This window comes from Delphinapterus leucas, chromosome 13 (assembly GCF_059928025.1).
Source record: "Delphinapterus leucas isolate spDelLeu-1000000601 "Yukka" chromosome 13, BTC_Dleu_Yukka2, whole genome shotgun sequence".
NCBI lineage: Eukaryota > Metazoa > Chordata > Mammalia > Artiodactyla > Monodontidae > Delphinapterus > Delphinapterus leucas.
This window is the reverse complement of record NC_143141.1, coordinates 48,161,279-48,178,895: the sequence shown is the minus strand read 5'-3', so window position 1 is coordinate 48,178,895 and position 17,617 is coordinate 48,161,279. Positions and strand designations below refer to the sequence as shown.

Below are 17,617 nucleotides of genomic sequence, written 5' to 3'. Positions count from 1 at the left end.
AATCAGAGGCAAAATAACTCAGTTTTAATGGAGAACGAAGTCAAGAAAGAAGGGTTTGCAGGGGGATATAGAAATAAGAAGCAAACTTACATGTCTTAACCGCAGAAAAGACTAGGAAGTAAGGGCACCAAAATACTGGGGAAAGCAGGGAATATGATTAATAGTTGAGTCAGTGAAACAGACAACTGAGTCCTCAACTCTACAATTCGTTCCCCTACCACACGCCTACCCCCACGGGGAGATTCCGGCTCCTCTACCACCACCAACCATAAAGGAAAAGCGACAGAAAGGCTCTGCACTTCAGGACTCCAGGCACAGTAAAGGGCAGGGGAAAGGTGGCAGGGTGAAACAGTAAATTCTGCATGCCAAGCAGAGACACGCCCACCTCCATTCTAAGCTTTCGTTCCCATCCAGGCTCTCAGAACACCAGCAGGTGAGCTTATACTCACCAGGTGTAGCAGACTAGCTATGCCTGTAAGAGCTAAGTGGCTCCACAGGGAAAAAACCCCAAACCACTAACACTCCCTAAAAAGAGCAGGGCATTTGCTCTAGTCTTTTATATGAAGTCCACATCAGTAGGCCCTTCTCATTGTTTTTAACTGCCTTATTTTAAAAATTGAGTCATAATTCACATACCGTAAAGTTCACCCCTGTGCAATGTACAGTTCCGTGGTTTTAGTATATTCCCAAAGTTGTGTGACCGCTACCACTAATTCCAGAGTGTTTTCGTCAACAACCACCCCCCAACACCTCTACCCATTAGTCACTTCCCATTCCTCCCTCCTTCCCAGCTCCAGGAAATCACAAATCTACTTTGTTTCTAAAGATTTGCTTATTTTGGACCAGTTCTTATAAACGGAAGCATACAATATGTGGCCTTTTGTGTTGGGCTTATTTCACTTAGCATAATGTTTTCGGGTTCATCTATGTTGTAGCACGTGTCAGTACTTCATTCCTCTTCCTTTTTATGGCAAAATAATATTCATCGTTACGGATATATCACATTTTGTTTATCCGCTCATCAGATGATAGACATTTGGGTTGTTCCCACTTTTTGGCTATTATGAATAATGCTGCTATTAATATTCATGTACAAGTTTTAGGGTGGACATATTATTTTCAGTTCTCTTGAGTATACCTAGGAGTGGAATTTAACTTTTTGGGGAACTGCCAGACTGTATTCTAATGCATTTGCACCATTTTATTGATACATTCCCATCAATAATGTATGAGTTGCAATTTCTCACTAACACACATTTTTGTCCATGTGTTTTATTATAGCTATTTTAGTGGGTGTGAAGTGGTTCTGATTTGCATTTTCCTGACTAATTTGCATTTTCCTCACTAATGCTGCTGACCATTTTGTCATGTGCTTATATGCCCCATTTGTATATCTTCTTTGGAGAAATCTTTTTAAATGCCCATTTTAAAACCAGGTTGCTGTGTTGTGCTGGAGAGTTCTTTATATATTCTGGATACCATCCCTTATCAGATATATTTTCTCCCATTCTGTGGACTGCCTTTTCACCGTATGATAGTGTCCTTTGAAGCAAAGAAGTTTTTAATTTTGATGAAGTCTGATTTATCTATTTTTTTCTTTTGTAACACTTGTGCTTTCTGTGTTATACCTAAGAAATCACTGCCTAGGGGAATTCCCTGGTGGTCCAGTGGTTAGGGCTCTGTGCTTCCACTGCAGGGGGTGCAGGCTCAATTCCTGGGGAACTAAGATCCCGCAAGCCTTGCGGTGAATAAAAACAAACAAACAAAAAATCACTGCTTAATTTGAGGACATGAATATTTACGCCTGTAGTTTTTTCTAAGTGTTTTATCCTTTTAATTCTTATATTTAAACCTTTTGTCTACTTTAAGTTCTGTAACATGGTGAGGGGCAGGGTCCACTTCATTCTTTTGAATGCAGATATCCAAGTTGTCCTAACACCATGTTGAAAAGATGATTCTTTACCTCAGTGAATTGTCTTGGCAGTCTTGTTGAAAAGTCTACCTTACTTTTTTTTTTTTTTTTTAGTTTGGTGCTGTGAGCCTAGCAGATGAATTTATTTTATATTTTTGCTGCATAAATAGATTAGCACCTCAATGAGGCACTTCTCAAGGCTTTCTTTTTTTTCTTAGTTTTTATTTTTATTTTGTATTGGAGTATAGTTGACTAACAATGTTGATTAACAGGTGTATAGCAAAGTGATTCAGTTATACATATACATAACTGAGCAGAGTTCCCTGTGCTATACCGTAGGTCCTTGTTATCCATTTTAAATATAGCAGTGTGCACATGTCAATCCCAAACTACCTTACTTTTTAATATGAAAGAAAATCCAAGCATCACCAGACACTTGAGAAACATTTCTACTATGAAAGAAGGGATCAAAACAGATGATGTAACAATAACAAAAACCTATGAAGAAACAATGACTCTTTCTGAACTAAAACTGACAAATTAACAAATTTTCAATTAGGAAACTTAACATAATTCATCGTATTAACAAATCTAAGGGGACAGAATTCAAAAATTATCCTTGACTCCAGTGGGCCCCAAACTTTTTGGCACTAGGGACCGGTTTTGTGGAAGACAACTTTTCCATGGTTTGGATCAGCGGGGAGGGATGGTTCAGGTGGTAATGTGAGCGATGGGGAGCGGCAGATGAAGCTTTGCTTGCTCGCCTGCCACTCACCTTCTGCTATGCAGCCTGGTTCCTAACAGGCCTGGGGGTTGGGAACCCCTGCTCTACTCAATGAAATAAAGAATACATAGATGGGACTTCCCAGGTGGTCTAGCAGTTAAGACTCCATGCTCTCAATGCACACGGCTTGGATTTGATCCTTGGTCAGGGAACCAGATCCTGCATGCTGCAGGTTGCTGCAGCCTACATGCTGCAACTAAAGGTTCCATATGCTGCAACTAAAAGATCCTGCATGCCACAGCCAAAAAAAAAAAAAAAAAAAAAAAGAATACATAGATCTTCCTTCAACATGATTAAAAATTTTTAATCATCAGTAAAGGTGATAGTCGCAACTACTGAGCCTACGTGCTGCAACTACTGAAGCCCATGTGCTGCAACTACTGAAGCCCATGCTCCGCAACAAGAGAAGCCACTGCAATGAGAAGCCTGTGCACTGCAATGAAGACTAGCCCCTACTCACCACAACTAGAGAAAGACCATGTGCAGCAACAAAGACCCAATGCAGCCAAAAATAATAAATAAATTTCATTAGTAGCTACTGTTTCGCTGACCTTGAAAACTATAAAATTTTCAAAGAATGTGATTTTTAAAAAATATATTAGAGCTTTAGGATGCCTCCCAAAGGAAAACAGACAAATTATCACCTGATCTATTTAATTTTAAGAACCAATCAATTCGATTGTAGCAATCAACGATGGTGACGAAAATTATAAGATGCTGATGAAAGAAACTGAAGACGACATAAACCGATGGAAAGATACACCGTGTTCTTTCCATGAAAGAATCAATGTTAAAATGACCATACCACCCAAGGCGAACTATAAATTCAATGCATTCCCTATCAAATTACCAACAGGACTAGAATAAAAAATTTAAAAATTTGTATGGAAACACAAAAGACCCCAAATAGTCAAAGCAATCCTGAGAAAGAAGAATGGGGCTGGAGGAATCAGGCTCCTTGACTTCAGACTGTACTACAAAGCTAAGTCATCAAAACAGTATGGTATTGGCACAAAAAACACACATATAGATCAATGGAACAAGATACAAAGCCCAGAAATAAACCCATGCACTTATTGTCAATTAATCTACGACAAAGGAGGCAAGAATATACAATTGAAAGACAGTCTCTTCAACAAGTGGTGCTGGGAAAACTGGACAGCTATATGTAAAAGAATGAAATTAGAACATTCTCTAACACCATATACAAAAATAAACTTGAAATGGATTAAAGATCTGAATGTAAACCAGATACTATAAAACTCCTAGAGGAAAACATAGGCAGAACAATCTTTGACATAAATTGTAGCAATATTTTTTTGGATCAGTCTCCTAAAGCAAAGGAAATAAAGGCAAAAATAAAAAAATGGGACCTAATTAAACTTAAAAGCTTTTGCAAAGCAAAAACGAAAAGACAACTTACTGAATGGGAAAAAGATTTGCAAATGATAGGACCAATAAGGGGTTAATATCCAAAATATATAAACAGTTCAAACAACTCAACATCAAAGAAACAAACCCAATTAAAAAATGGGCAGAGGATCTAAACAGACATTTCTCCAAAGAAGACATACAGAAGGCCAACAGGCACATGAAAAGATGCTCAACATCACTAATTATTACAGAAATGCAAATCAAAACTACAATGAGGTAACATCTGACACTGGTCAGAATGGTCATCATCAGAAAGTCTACATTATAATAAATGCTGGAGAGGATGTGGAGAAAAAGGAACTGTCCTACAGTATTGGTGGGAATGTAAATTGGTGCAGCCACTATGGAGAACAGTACGGATGTTCCTTAAAAAACTAAAAATAGAACTACCATATGACCCAGCAATTCCACTACTGGGCATATACCCTGAGAAAAACAGAATTCAAAAAGAGTCATGTACCACAATGTTCACTGCAGCACTATTTACAATAGCCAGGACATGGAAGCAACCTGTCCGTCGACAGATGATTGGATAAAGAACACGTGATAAATATACACAATGGAGTAATACTCAGCCATAAAAAAGAATGAAATAATGCCATTTGAGGCAACATGGATGGACCTAGAGATTATCACACTAAGTGAAGTAAGTCAGAAAGAGAAAAACAAACATCATGATATTGCTTGTAAGTGGAATCTAAAAAAAAAGGATACAAATGAACTTATTTACAAAACAGAAATAGACTAACAGACAGAAAAGAAACTTATGGTTACCAAAGGGGAAAAGGGTGGCGGGGGAACAGATAAATTAGGAGTTTGGGATTAACATGTACACAATACTATATATAAAATAGATAACCAACAAGGACCTACTGTATAGCACAGGGAACTATATTCAACATCTTGTAATAATCTATAATGGAAAAGGATCTAAAAAAAGAATCTATCTATCTATCTATCTAATCTATCTACCTCTGAATCACTTTGCTGGACACCTGAAAAGCAATGATGGTGAAAATGGCTAAAGGGCCATTGGTGATAAAGAACTGGCCTTCACTTAGAAATGTGGTCAGTTTGTTGAAAAAGGTTGAGAGCCAATATAACTAGTGCTTTACTCTGTGAGCTCCTATCTTGCTTAGTATCAAATTTTTGTGATAGTCTTGAGTGACTGAGCAATTAATTAGTTTTCCAAGAACAACTGCTATTTTTCTATCTGTTCCCCCAAAAGATGTAGAACAAATGTATTCGGCAATCTGCTGTGTCAAAAAAGGTGAAATATGTGTTTGTGTTCGCACTTGATTTTGCTTGTTCATAAATAAAAAATTATCTGTAAGGACAGTAAATTGAAAACTCAGGGAAATAACCCAGAAAATAGAACAAAAAAATGAGTAATAGGAGAGAAAAATTATGAAAATTATAAGGCCCAATAGCCAAACAATAAGCTATAGTGAAAGAGCATAAAATGTCCCAAAACTAAAGGTCATGACTGTTTAGCTGAGAATGCCCAAAGTATATCATCCTGAAATTTCAGAATACAGAGATAAAACCCCAAATGCTTCCAAGAAGAATCAAATAAAATCACACACACACAATCAGGAATAAGAATGTCTCTGGATGTCTTGGCAGCAATAATTTCAAATTTTTGAAGGAAAATTATTTCTAATTTGGCTCTACATTCAGTTAAATTGTCAATCAAGTATGAGGATACAATAAAGACATCTTCATACATGAAAGGTCTCAAACTTTATCTCTCATGGAATTCTTTTTCCAGGAAACAGAGAGGGTATGCTCCAACAAAATGAGATGGAAAACCAAGACAGAGAACAGACCTGAGATCCAGGAAACAGTCAACATAAGAAAAGAAGCAAGGCAAAAGGAAGTATTAGTGTGATGGCAGAGGCAGCCTTAAGACAACAGATGAGCAGCAAGTCTGGAGAGGAACCAATCTAGGCTGGGACAAGATGGGAGACTTTAAGAGAGATGTCTCCAAGGGGGAGACTATGTAGAAAATAACCTGAGAGGTTATTTACTCTATAAAAAGAGAAAAGTTATAAAGAAAAACACAGTATAGAAAAAAAGCAGGGAAAAAAAGAGAAAAAAGCAGGAAAAAAATTAATGAATATTTATGTTATTATAGCTATAAAATTATCAAATATTGTTTTAACCAAAAATTGTGATACAGAGAGTAATAAGGGTGAGGATCTGGTACAGAGTGGTAAAACAATATGGCAGTATTAGCATATTAATTAGAAATAGAAGAAAGAGCTAGAAGAGTTCCAAGCCTTCGCTGCGTAGAAGAAAAGAGGACTGTTTTTTTTTCAATACTTTTAATGTTATTTGTCTTTTAAAAGTAAGTGCATATATTACTTTGATTAAAAAAAAAAAAAGAAAAGCTAGTATATATTGAGAATGTGCCAAATAGTGTTCTAAACTCTTTACATTTATTAAATAATTAAACCTTCACAACAAACCTATAAAGGAGGTGCTGTTTTATCCCTGTTTAAAATGAGAAAACTAATAAGGCCCAGAGAGATTAAATAATTTCCTTAAGGTCAAACACAGAGAAAGAGGCACAGCCAAGATTTGAACCCAAGCAATATAACTCAACAGCAAATATTCTTAATATAGTGTCATAATATTATACTAAATTGTCCTATCAAAAAATGAAAATTTAAAAATTCTTGTTCAATAACATAAACTGTGTTTCACAAACAGGAGAATCCTATTGAAAATGCTACTTCTGTGATCTTTAGTCAAGAGCCCACCTTGCTACAATACTGAAGAAAGATTCTACATTTTTGTAAAATAAATAAACTCAGACTTATATTGTGTTCAAAACAAGAAGCATCACTTCACTTAGGTTTTCTACTATGGCCCTCTCTTGTCCTTCTAACCTTATACTAACAGTTGTCCTTTATTTATGCCTTTTTATTTTAAGCCACTCCTTTTTGGGGAAAAGGACATATTACATATAATAATAATGTAAATGAAAGAAAAAAGTTTTATATAAAATTTAAACTTGTTTACATGAAAAAAGTAACTAATGGGAAATACATTTGCTATGTGAATGACAAAAGGGTTAATATTCTTAACCAAAGACTCACTCATACTAAAAAGACATAAACCAATTTTTAAAAAGGCAAGACTATGAACAATTAACAGAAGACCAAATTCAAAAGGCTAACGTTCAACCTTACTAGTAACAAATGACACAATTAGGAACGAGACATATACTGTCTCCTCTACCTAACTGGTAAAGATTAAAAATCATTATAACAACAGTGCCAAAGCTGCAGTGAACCAAGCATACTCATACAATGCTTATGGTAACATTAACTGGTATAGCCTTTCTGGAGAGGAATTTGACAATATGGGTGAGAACATTGTTCTACTCATCTATCCAAGAAAATAACTTAAAATGCAACAATGCCAGTAGTCAGTGAAATATCAGAATCAACTTATGCGCTCCAAAATATTGGTGGGGGGAGGGGATGCTTACAAATACTATGATACAGCTAAATCAAATGAAATTCTACAGTCCTCAATAATGTTTTAATAACAGAGAAAAATTCTCATAATTAATGAAAGCAGGATACAAAACTGTGCTTATACAGAGACTGTAATTGTGTCAGATAAACCCATATACCTAAAGAAAAATCAATCAAATGTTAGCAGTCATGTTCTCTGATGACAATGTGTGCAACTTTTTTTCTTCTTTGAGATTATTTTTATTATCCAAATTTTCTTCAGGAAACATGAAATAATTCTACAGACGAAAAAAACGAAGTTTGTGTGTAGAGCAGTTTCACATACCTTGGTGGCTGTTACTGATGTAGCCAAGTTTGTAGTTTTGGAAGAGGATCCATTAGAACTTGCTGGTGGTGTCTGAGCCACTACAGATTTACTGTTTGTACTGTTTGTTCCATTAGCAGCACTAGTGGAGTGGGAGAAAGTAAATTTGAAGCCACCAGAAGATGTCCTTTTGGGAAGGTTTTCCTTGTCTTCACTTTCCTTTGCTAAAGCAAATGTAAAAATTTGAATATCAGTAAATATTGCTAAGTCAAAGCATCTGAAAAGAACAATAATTTAAAAACTTATAAAACAGTGCCTTTGCTTTTTTGTAAGAGCTAAGAGGGTAGAGCATGATGTGTACAGTGATAAGTCTTTATTAGCTGGAGTCTTAGAAATCTCAGGATTAGAAAGAAACTTCAGAGTCATATAACAGATCAGCCACCATATGCTAGAATTCCACACTGCTATATCTAGGACTCTTCCAAGGACTCACTAGCTGTCTGACTCTTCCTTTCATTGTCTCTCTGCAGCTTCCACTCACTGACTCTACACTTCCATACTCATTGTGAAAACCTAATAATCTCTCCCACAAGTCAATAATATTCCAAATGCCTAAAGAAAATGATTAGGACCATGTTTATCAGTCATTTATTTCCTGAATATTCCAGGTTCCTTTATCTGTTTCCTTTATGACAAAGGTATCTACTATCCTTTAACATCTGGCTGCCACTATTTTTTTTGCTTTTTTTTGCGGTACGCGGGCCTCTCACTGTTGCGGCCTCTCCCGTTGCAGAGCACAGGCTCCGGACGTGCAGGCTCCGGACGCACAGGCTCAGCGGCCATGGCTCACAGGCCCAGCCGCTCCGCGGCATGTGGGATCTTTCCGGACCGGGGCATGAACCTGTGTCCCCTGCATCGGCAGGCGGACTTGCAACCACTGCGCCACCAGGGAAGCCCTGGCTGCCACTATTTTTGATTATGTTTCTTAACTGGATGCAGTACTTCAAGTATGGCCTCACTGCCTCTTCTGACAGTACTCAGGGCAGGGCCTGTAATGAGTAAAGGTAGAAGAATTTGGCTACCGAAAGGTACCTATTCCTTAGGACATTTTAATAGGCTCTTGTGATCCCCCAAGCTGAAATAAATAGAACTTATGGCAGTGATGAGTAGAAAATGAGTGAGGCTAGTAGCAACAGTTTCAAGGAAAATGTAATAAGAAATTAATGAAACACTAACTAATGAGAAATGCCTTTAGAAAATCACACGTTGAAAATCACTAACTAGGAAACTCCCTGGTGGCACAGTGGTTAAGAATCCACTTGCCGGGCTTCCCTGGTGGCGCAGTGGTTGAGAGTCCGCCTGCCGATGCAGGGGACGTGGGTTCGTGCCCCGGTCTGGGAAGATCCCACATGCTGCGGAGCGGCTGGGCCGGTGAGCCATGGCCACTGAGCCTGTGCGTCCAGAGCCTGTGCTCCGCAATGGGAGAGGCCACAGCAGTGAGAGGCCCACGTACCGCAAAAAACAAAACAAACAAACAAAAAAAAAACAAAAAAAAAGAATCCACTTGCCAATGCAGGGAACACGGATTCGAGCCCTGGTCCGGGAAGATCCCACATGCCGCGGAGCAACTAAGCCCGTGTGCCACAACTACTGAGCCTGCGCTCCAGAGCCTGCGAGCCACAACTACTGAGCTCGCATGCCACAACTACTGAAGCCCATGCACCCAGAGCCCTTGCTCCGCAACAAGAGAAGCCATCACAGTGAGAAGCCCACACACCACAACAAACAGTAGCCCCCGCTCGCCACATCTAGAGAAAGCCCATGTGCAGCAACGAAGACCCAACACAACCAAAAGTAAATAAATAAATAAATTTTAAAAAGGGAAAGAAAATCATAAACATATATAAGTCTAGGAAATGCTTTTGCCTTTCAAGATATAAATTTTTTGAAACATTTAAATTATAGAATTAAAGTGACTGGTTCTTCTGAAAAACACTAGTAAGATCTTAGTTTTATAAACAAGTTAAACATATTTGAAAGACAGGAAATTTTACTGTTACTTTTCTGCTCTTGACATTTTAACTGTTTTTTTTTTTTTTTTGAATATTTATTTGTTTTGGCTGCTCCGGGTTGGGATCTTCAGGTGCGGCATCATGCAGGATCTTTTTTTTAGTTGCAGCATGCGGACTTCTTAGTTGCGGCCTGCAGGCGAGATCTAGTTCCCGACCAGGGATCGAATCTGGGCCCCCTTCACTGGGAGCACAGAGTCTTACCCACTGGACCACCACGGAAGTCCCTTGCCATTTTATCTTTATGAAACTTTTATAACAATTTAAAAATTTCAAAGAGTAAAAAGTACTTCTTTCTTTAAGCTTAGTTTCTCCAGCTGTAAATGACAGAGTGCTCTGGAAAGTTTCTACGGATCTATATGATCTCTATTATTATTGAAGATTTCAGTACAGAAATAAAAGCACAACTGTTCACAGAAGGCAAAGTATAGACAATGCAATTTATAAACAGCAAATGAAGAGAGTCACAAAATGGCAAGTTTCAAGAAAAACATTTTAAACACAATTTTTTTTTTTTTGCGGTACGTGGGCCTCTCACTGTTGTGGCCTCTCCCGCTGCGGAGCACAGGCTCCGGACGCGCAGGCTCAGTGGCCATGGCTCATGGGCCCAGCCGCTCCACGGCATGTGGGATCCTCCCCGACCAGGACACGAACCCGTGTCCCCTGCACTGGCAGGCGGACTCTCAACCACTGCGCCACCAGGGAAGCCCCATAAAACGTTTTGAAAAATCAGATTTGAAAAAGGTGATAATTTTAAAAGGTTTTGATTTAGCATAAAATTCATGTCTTTCATGCTTTATAAACTATTATCACAACTTCACAAACAACTGAATAATTTCTATACTAAATAAGAGAATGAACTAATCAAAAATTCAAAATTTTAATACCCTTTTTAGTCTCCATGAATTTTTCATAACTATCTGGAAAATCATCTTCTGCCTTAGATTTTTCCACTGGTGCCACAACTGTTTTCCCTTCCTCCTCTTCATCTTCATTAAACCACATTTCTTCATCCTCTTCCAATGCCTTTGCATCTCTGCGAAATCTGTTACTACGCAATATAGATGGTACACTGTAAGAAATATATCACAAATGTTAAGTAATGATTTAAAATTCCTGACCAGATTATGAGAATATGTATAACCAAGAGGAGGTGAAATAATTTTAACTGAGTATAACTTATATCATAATCACCTCAGTTGCGATATAAGATGTAACCAGAAACCAGAGAACACTCCAAGGATGTTTGTACACCAACCTAAAAATTTATCTTGAGTTATGATTATGGAGCAGTAATCTTTCATATAAAAGATTCAGTGTAGGGAGAATATACTACCCTACTACACAACCCTGTACTATCTAATGATGGAAAGAAAATTCCTGGGTAAATTTCATATGTAAGATCCAACTACACGATTTTGAACATAATTTTATAGGCTATAAATGCAATATATTTAAACAATACCTGTTCAGTTTCTGATTTTGTCTGTCTTTTTCTTGCTCATATTTAGTCTTCAATCCTTTGAATGTCTGAACATATTCAATCGATTCAAGTGCTTTATAAAAGTTTTCAACTATATGTGTAGTAAGAGACTTGATATCTTCCTGTATAAGCACAAAATTTATATTTCAAATATAATACAATGCTTGTTAGAAGAAAAACTTAAAGAAGATTTTTTATAGTTTCAAAGCTAACCAAAAAAAAAGGGTTTTCAAAATCAACTTCCAAAAATAAACGTCCTAGTTTCTTTATAAATGAGCCAGGACTCCACAGAACACTGTGAAAAAAGGAGAAGTAATTCACTGAAGCCCTTTTGGGGGGACTATAAAGAACATTTGAAAGGTAAATGTATTTAGTTTATGTTGTCTGTTTATTTTTCGCATTTGCATAATAGCACTTTACAATTTAAAAAGCGCTTATCACATACAATTTCACTTGATCCTCATAACAATTCTTTACAATAGGTTTTATTAACCCTATTTTACAGAAAGGGAAAATTGAGGCTATGAGAGAGACTGGATGGCCTGATCAAGAGTGCACACCTAGTTAGAAAGCAGATGTTGAAATTATATTTTCAACAAACATTGAAAGATATTATTGATGACGCCTTGTTTAACTATCAAAACAAGATAAGCCTTACTTAAAAAATAAACAGATTCCTCTGACTATATCACATATACATATTTGATAAAACAACTTGAATTCCTCTTGTATATTTCCACAGTTCTCTAGTGGTGTAATTTTTGTGAAATAAACCGATAGTAATAAATTTTAAATTCTAAATGAACCATTTTAAGTGATCACTGCAAATGAATGGGTGCAAAGCAGGCTCATCATTAAAAATAAATAAGTTGTGATTCAGGACTAATACTGGTAGGATATATACATGCCACTTCCTTAAAAGATATACCATAACCTGGTTGTATTAAGGACTGTTATGTCTTTAAACTAGTTCCCCTGAACATCTGAATCAAAAAAATATGCAAAGGAGAAAAATTAGAAACCTAGTAAAATAGTTGTGTTACACACTGAAACAAAAAAAGGTAAGTTTTGGGATTCAATGTACATTTATCAACCACTCAAAATTATTTTCAGAAAAACAAATTCAATCATAGGAATAGGGATGGGGCTGTGAACCTTACAATTCATTTTATCCATATCTCAACAAAAATTTTAAAGGAAGAAAATATATAAAAGTTAATCTCTAATTCATAGAACAGTACACTGTGAACCTGGGTTCAGATTCTTGGTGAGCTAGTCAACCATGTTCCCTTTTTTCCAAGGCTAAAGACAGTACTTCTATCTTCTTCATCCTTTTTGCAAACCATACTCTTGGCAAGTGACTACTCTAAGAAAAACAATCTAGTCAGCCAAATAATCTTTACGTGGGAATACTGTGTCATCAGTACAAATCTGATTTGTAAGAAGAAAAACCAGAGAATGAACTTCTAGCTTTGACTTTCTTTTTTCAAGTTTTTTCTAACCATGTGGCCATTACTCCAGTGGAATCATTTCAGTGTGTGGGACGGTAAATTTATCTTACCGGTTCTTCAGTTATTCACCTTATCTCTGGTATTCACACAGAGCTCTCTCCAGATCTTTTTATGACAAATCTTTTGTTGCCTGACTGAGACTCAAGAATGAGCTGCAACATATCTTCAAGCCCTGCCTGTGCTCCTAACCAAATGAATGCACCTGAATAGATCAGCTAATCACTTTGGGTGTCTCAAGCCCTCGTCTATAAAATAAGGCAGTTGGAGTAGTTCACCTAACTTCTCAGATTCTTCAACTTAAAATTCCATGATAACATCCTACGTTTTATGCATTTTGTATCAATGTCTACCAAGGGAATTATTTTTCAATCTTTCTATTCATTTTTATCACTACTCTTACAAGAGATCACAGAGACCACATGAATGGCATGCTTGAGTGAAATGTCCAATATGCTAAATATCCTGAAACATTTGGCAAAAAAATGGAACTGAGAAGAATAGAGCATAAACACAGTTTTAAATACTATGCTGAATTTCACAATTTAAAATATTAACATCACTAAACATATAGTTATTTTAATTTACTAAGAATCTTTTAATATAAACTTACCACTCTTATAAATTCAAATAACTCAATAACAGCTGAATTCAATAGATTGTACCGAGTTCCATTATCCAGAAGAGCATTTATAACTGGCTCAAAAAGATTTCCCTTGGTGATGTAACGATTGTAAAATTCATCTTTAAGGCCAATTATCCGCCTCATAAAACGAAGAGCACCTAATTAAAAATAATACAGGGAATAAGTTGCTAATCTTACTAGTATTAATTATTATACAGGTATTTTTACATAAAGCAATGTATATGTTCTCCTAAAGTAAAAAGCAAAACTGCAATAAGAACAATTGGATTTTGTGAAAAACAGAATTAGGGAAAAACCAACTCAAAATTTGTACAACTTGGGGCGAGAGCTAACAAAAGCCCCAATAATTGGTAGGCAGACAGCTACAAGGCAGAGAGATTAAAAAATACACAAAAACCATACAACACAAATGCCGGCACTACTTAGAGCAGTGCTGGTGGATGTGGAGACAATGCAGTGAAGGCAGCTCAGAGTCAGCAGGGGCTGTCACTGAGAAGGGGACAGGAATGGTGCAACCTGCCTAGAGCCGAGACTGCCTTACCTCTCTGGGGGACAGGGCAAAGAGGGGAGTGGGGGGAGCTTTGGAGGTAGGTGCTTCTTTTAAGTTTTCTGAAAATACAGCCAAAGGGGCTCCTGCTACCAGTATACAGGAGAGCCAAAGGTTTTTCTACTTTTCTGATGAAAGCTATTCCAGTTCTCTTTGCCTTGGGAAAATCATCTGTGAACCAACACTACCTCCGGATTATAATAACATCACTCCCTTGTTTACCAATTGCTTGTGAGCTGTTTAACCTTTGGTAAACATGTACTGTGGCAGATCAGACTGTATCTGTAAAAGAATGTTAGAGTAACAAATAAGCAGTATAATTTGGCTTTTTACATTTTAGAATATTGAAAAGAAAATTTCCCTTTAACTAGTCTTTTCCCTAGCTAAACATATTTAGCAATATTATTGCTAAAACCTTTATGGAACACAAAATACTGTAATTTCAATCCCTTATATTTATGCTTTATCTTTTAACTTGTAACCTCTCTCCTGAGTAGTTTAATTTATTCTACAGATAACACTAGCCACATCTTTTAAAACACAAGGTTTCTGATTTTGTAAGTCACTCTCTCATTTTAACCCTCTGTTCACAGATCTAAGTTATTAAAAGAAGTTGTGTCTGTCCAAAGAGGTTCTAAATATTATCTGAAAATAAAACAGAAATAGGCCACATAAAGTATAAATGTATGATAACTGTAAGACTAAACAGGTGCGGACAGAACTGCTAGACTTAAAACATCACCTCTTTTTACGGCAGGATAAGAAATAGTTTTCCTAAGATTAAAAAGACTGAAGTATTGCCAAAGACCTGAGCAAACGGGCACTTTCATACACTGCCTGTGAATGAAGTAACATGCACACAAAGCTATAGTTAAAACAGCATTGTTTATAATAATGGAAATCTTGAAGCAATATAAACATTTGAATACTGGAGATTTGTTCAGTTATATCCATTTAAATGTGACCATTCTGCAGTCATTTCAGAAAGGACTACTTATAGAAAGCCATATAGGAAAACCTAGCATGAGAACATCAACTGTTCCAAAATTAATATAAAAATTTAGTGTAAATCCAGTCAGGATGAACTGGATAAAGTTGTATTTAAGTTACTGTGGAAGAACAAATGTCCAAGAACCAAGAAAATTATGAAAAGAAAACTGAGGAGGTACTTAGCAGATATTAAACTTTACAACAGAGATACTATAATGGCATAAGAATAAACTTTCCCATTCATTTTATCTAGTGAAATAAAAGGATAAATGGTTCAGAAATAAGACATAAGTATATATGGTAACTTACTCAATACCAAAAGTGATATTTTAATTCAGTAAGGAAAATATAGTTTATTTAATAAGGTGTTAGCACAATTGGCTATACATCCAGTAGAAAAGAAAGCTAGACTCTCACTTCAAACCATATGCAAAAACAAATTTCAGATGCATTACAAATATAAATGTACAAAATAATAAAAAATATTGGAAGAAAATTGAGGAAAATATTTGTATAAATTTAGGACATAGGAGACTTTCCTAATAAGCAAGGCAAAAAAACCGAAAGCCATAAAAGAAAAATAAGACATATTTGTCATCATAAAGAATCTTATAGCAATTATATGCAAAACAATGCCATAAATAAACGTAAAGACAAAAGACAAATGAAACTGGGACATTTTTTTCCCCAAAACGTGATAACTGCTAATATCTCTAACATACAAGAGCTCTAAGAAAAAGATAAAAGGCAATTCACAACAGACAAAATGCAAAAGCACTAAAATGTGAAAAGATGTTATCAAGGAAAATGTAAATTAAAACACAAACAGAATACATTTTCCAACATCAGCTGGATAACATTTTAAAAAGCAGTAAGAATGAGTGCTATTCATTGAGTGCATTCTTCATGTCAAGTGCTTCAATTTTTTGGGAAAGTAATCTGGAAAGTAAATTAAAATTGAAAAAGGATATATTAAAATAAATAAACATTTTGCTCTGGCAATCCCAATATAGGGAATCTATCCTATGGAAATAAACAAGTAAAGCAAGATTTATGTATGGGTTGGCCAAAAAGTTCGTTCGGGTTTTATGAAAAACCCAAACGAACTTTTGGGCCAACCCAATACCAGGCTATTAATTACAGTGCTATTTGGAATGGCAAAATACCAAAACAATCTTGTAATCCATGCAGTGGAGAATGGTAGAATAAGTTGTGAAAGAGCCACTCTATGAAATGTTACTCAGCTATGTTTAGGAAAAATATTAGTTCACACCATATCCAATGACCTAGCGTATTATTAAGGGGCTGAGATGTGTGTCAGCATGATCCTGTTTCTATAAAAATAAAACATGAAAACCTATACATGTGTGAATGTTTATGTAAATTTGCACAGGTATGGAAAAAGGAATGGAAAAGAAGTAGTGCAGGCAGTTAACAGTGGCTATTTTAAGGCCTTAAAAATAAAGGAAGTAGTAGGGAGATTAACCTTTTCTCTATACATTAAATTAAATGTTACATTTTAACTATGATTTTCATGCTCAGAAAAAACCCACAGGGCTCTTTTTATTTCTAGGGAGAAGGTTTCTTTACCTCTATCAGCAGGTGAAACTATGAGAGGAAAGTAAAGTTAGGGTTCACCAAAAATCAACATTTAAGCAAACATCAGCATTTAAGTTTGACTTTTATTGGTCCAAGTGGTCTACTGAAGAGACCGTAAGTTATTTTACATGTTCAAATACATAACCTTAGTTATACAAATACATTTCAAGGCCCATATCTCAAAAATATAAAAAGAGTCACTACTAAATGACAGTTTGATGAAGCAGATGTAAAAGACAGCAGGAGTGGTTCTATTAGTGAAGTGCCATTGCACATGGTATTATATCACAACTGAATCTAAATGTTAGCAATATGTGGGTGGGGGAAGCACTATGACCTACTCCTCTTGTCCTTTAAATAAAAGAAAACAAAAGATTAGTATTTCTCGCAATCACCTCTTTAATAGCATATGCACTTGCTAGAAAAAAATAATTCCACATGGGTAACTCAGGCTTTTCTATTAAAAATGCTGTTCCATAAAACATTTTGTAAGAATGTTCATTGAAACTGTTACTTACACAAGGCCAGGAAAGTGTGCTTTGAATTCATCAAGACCAAGACTCTTCTTAGCAAGTCCTTGTTCATAATATAGTTTTTTATGTGATATGTGTGATGTTCCACACAAAATGTGAGTAGCTCTAAAATTAAGGCAAGCAGCTGTGCTGTTTGATAATTATCTACAAAGAAAGTCATCACATGAAAATAAACGTTGCAATACATCTAAGCAAAGAGAATAAAGTGTACATCCTGTATTTTAGAGCAAAAGTAAAACTGTATTTTCTTCTCCTTTTTGTATCAATTAAAGAAGGTACAGATTTTAATTTTTTCATTAGGTAGACTCTCCAGAAGTATT

At 36.0% G+C, this 17,617-nt stretch overlaps 1 protein-coding gene across 3 annotated transcripts in view; it reads right to left on the bottom strand.

The window, feature by feature from the left end:
- PPP4R3B (protein phosphatase 4 regulatory subunit 3B) overlaps positions 1 to 17,617 on the bottom strand; it is a 66,321-nt gene that overhangs the window by 3,504 nt on the left and 45,200 nt on the right. For 2 of the 3 annotated variants that reach the window (XM_089923163.1, XM_022597229.3), the window contains 5 exons: positions 17,283 to 17,441; positions 13,596 to 13,765; positions 11,457 to 11,596; positions 10,879 to 11,063; positions 7,944 to 8,146 (listed from right to left, as the gene is read on the bottom strand). In XM_089923163.1, the coding sequence (XP_089779289.1) occupies positions 7,944 to 8,146; positions 10,879 to 11,063; positions 11,457 to 11,596; positions 13,596 to 13,765; positions 17,283 to 17,441 (857 nt within the window). The remainder of the gene's footprint in view (positions 1 to 7,943; positions 8,147 to 10,878; positions 11,064 to 11,456; positions 11,597 to 13,595; positions 13,766 to 17,282; positions 17,442 to 17,617) is intronic. The other variant, XM_089923164.1, reaches the window with a different exon arrangement.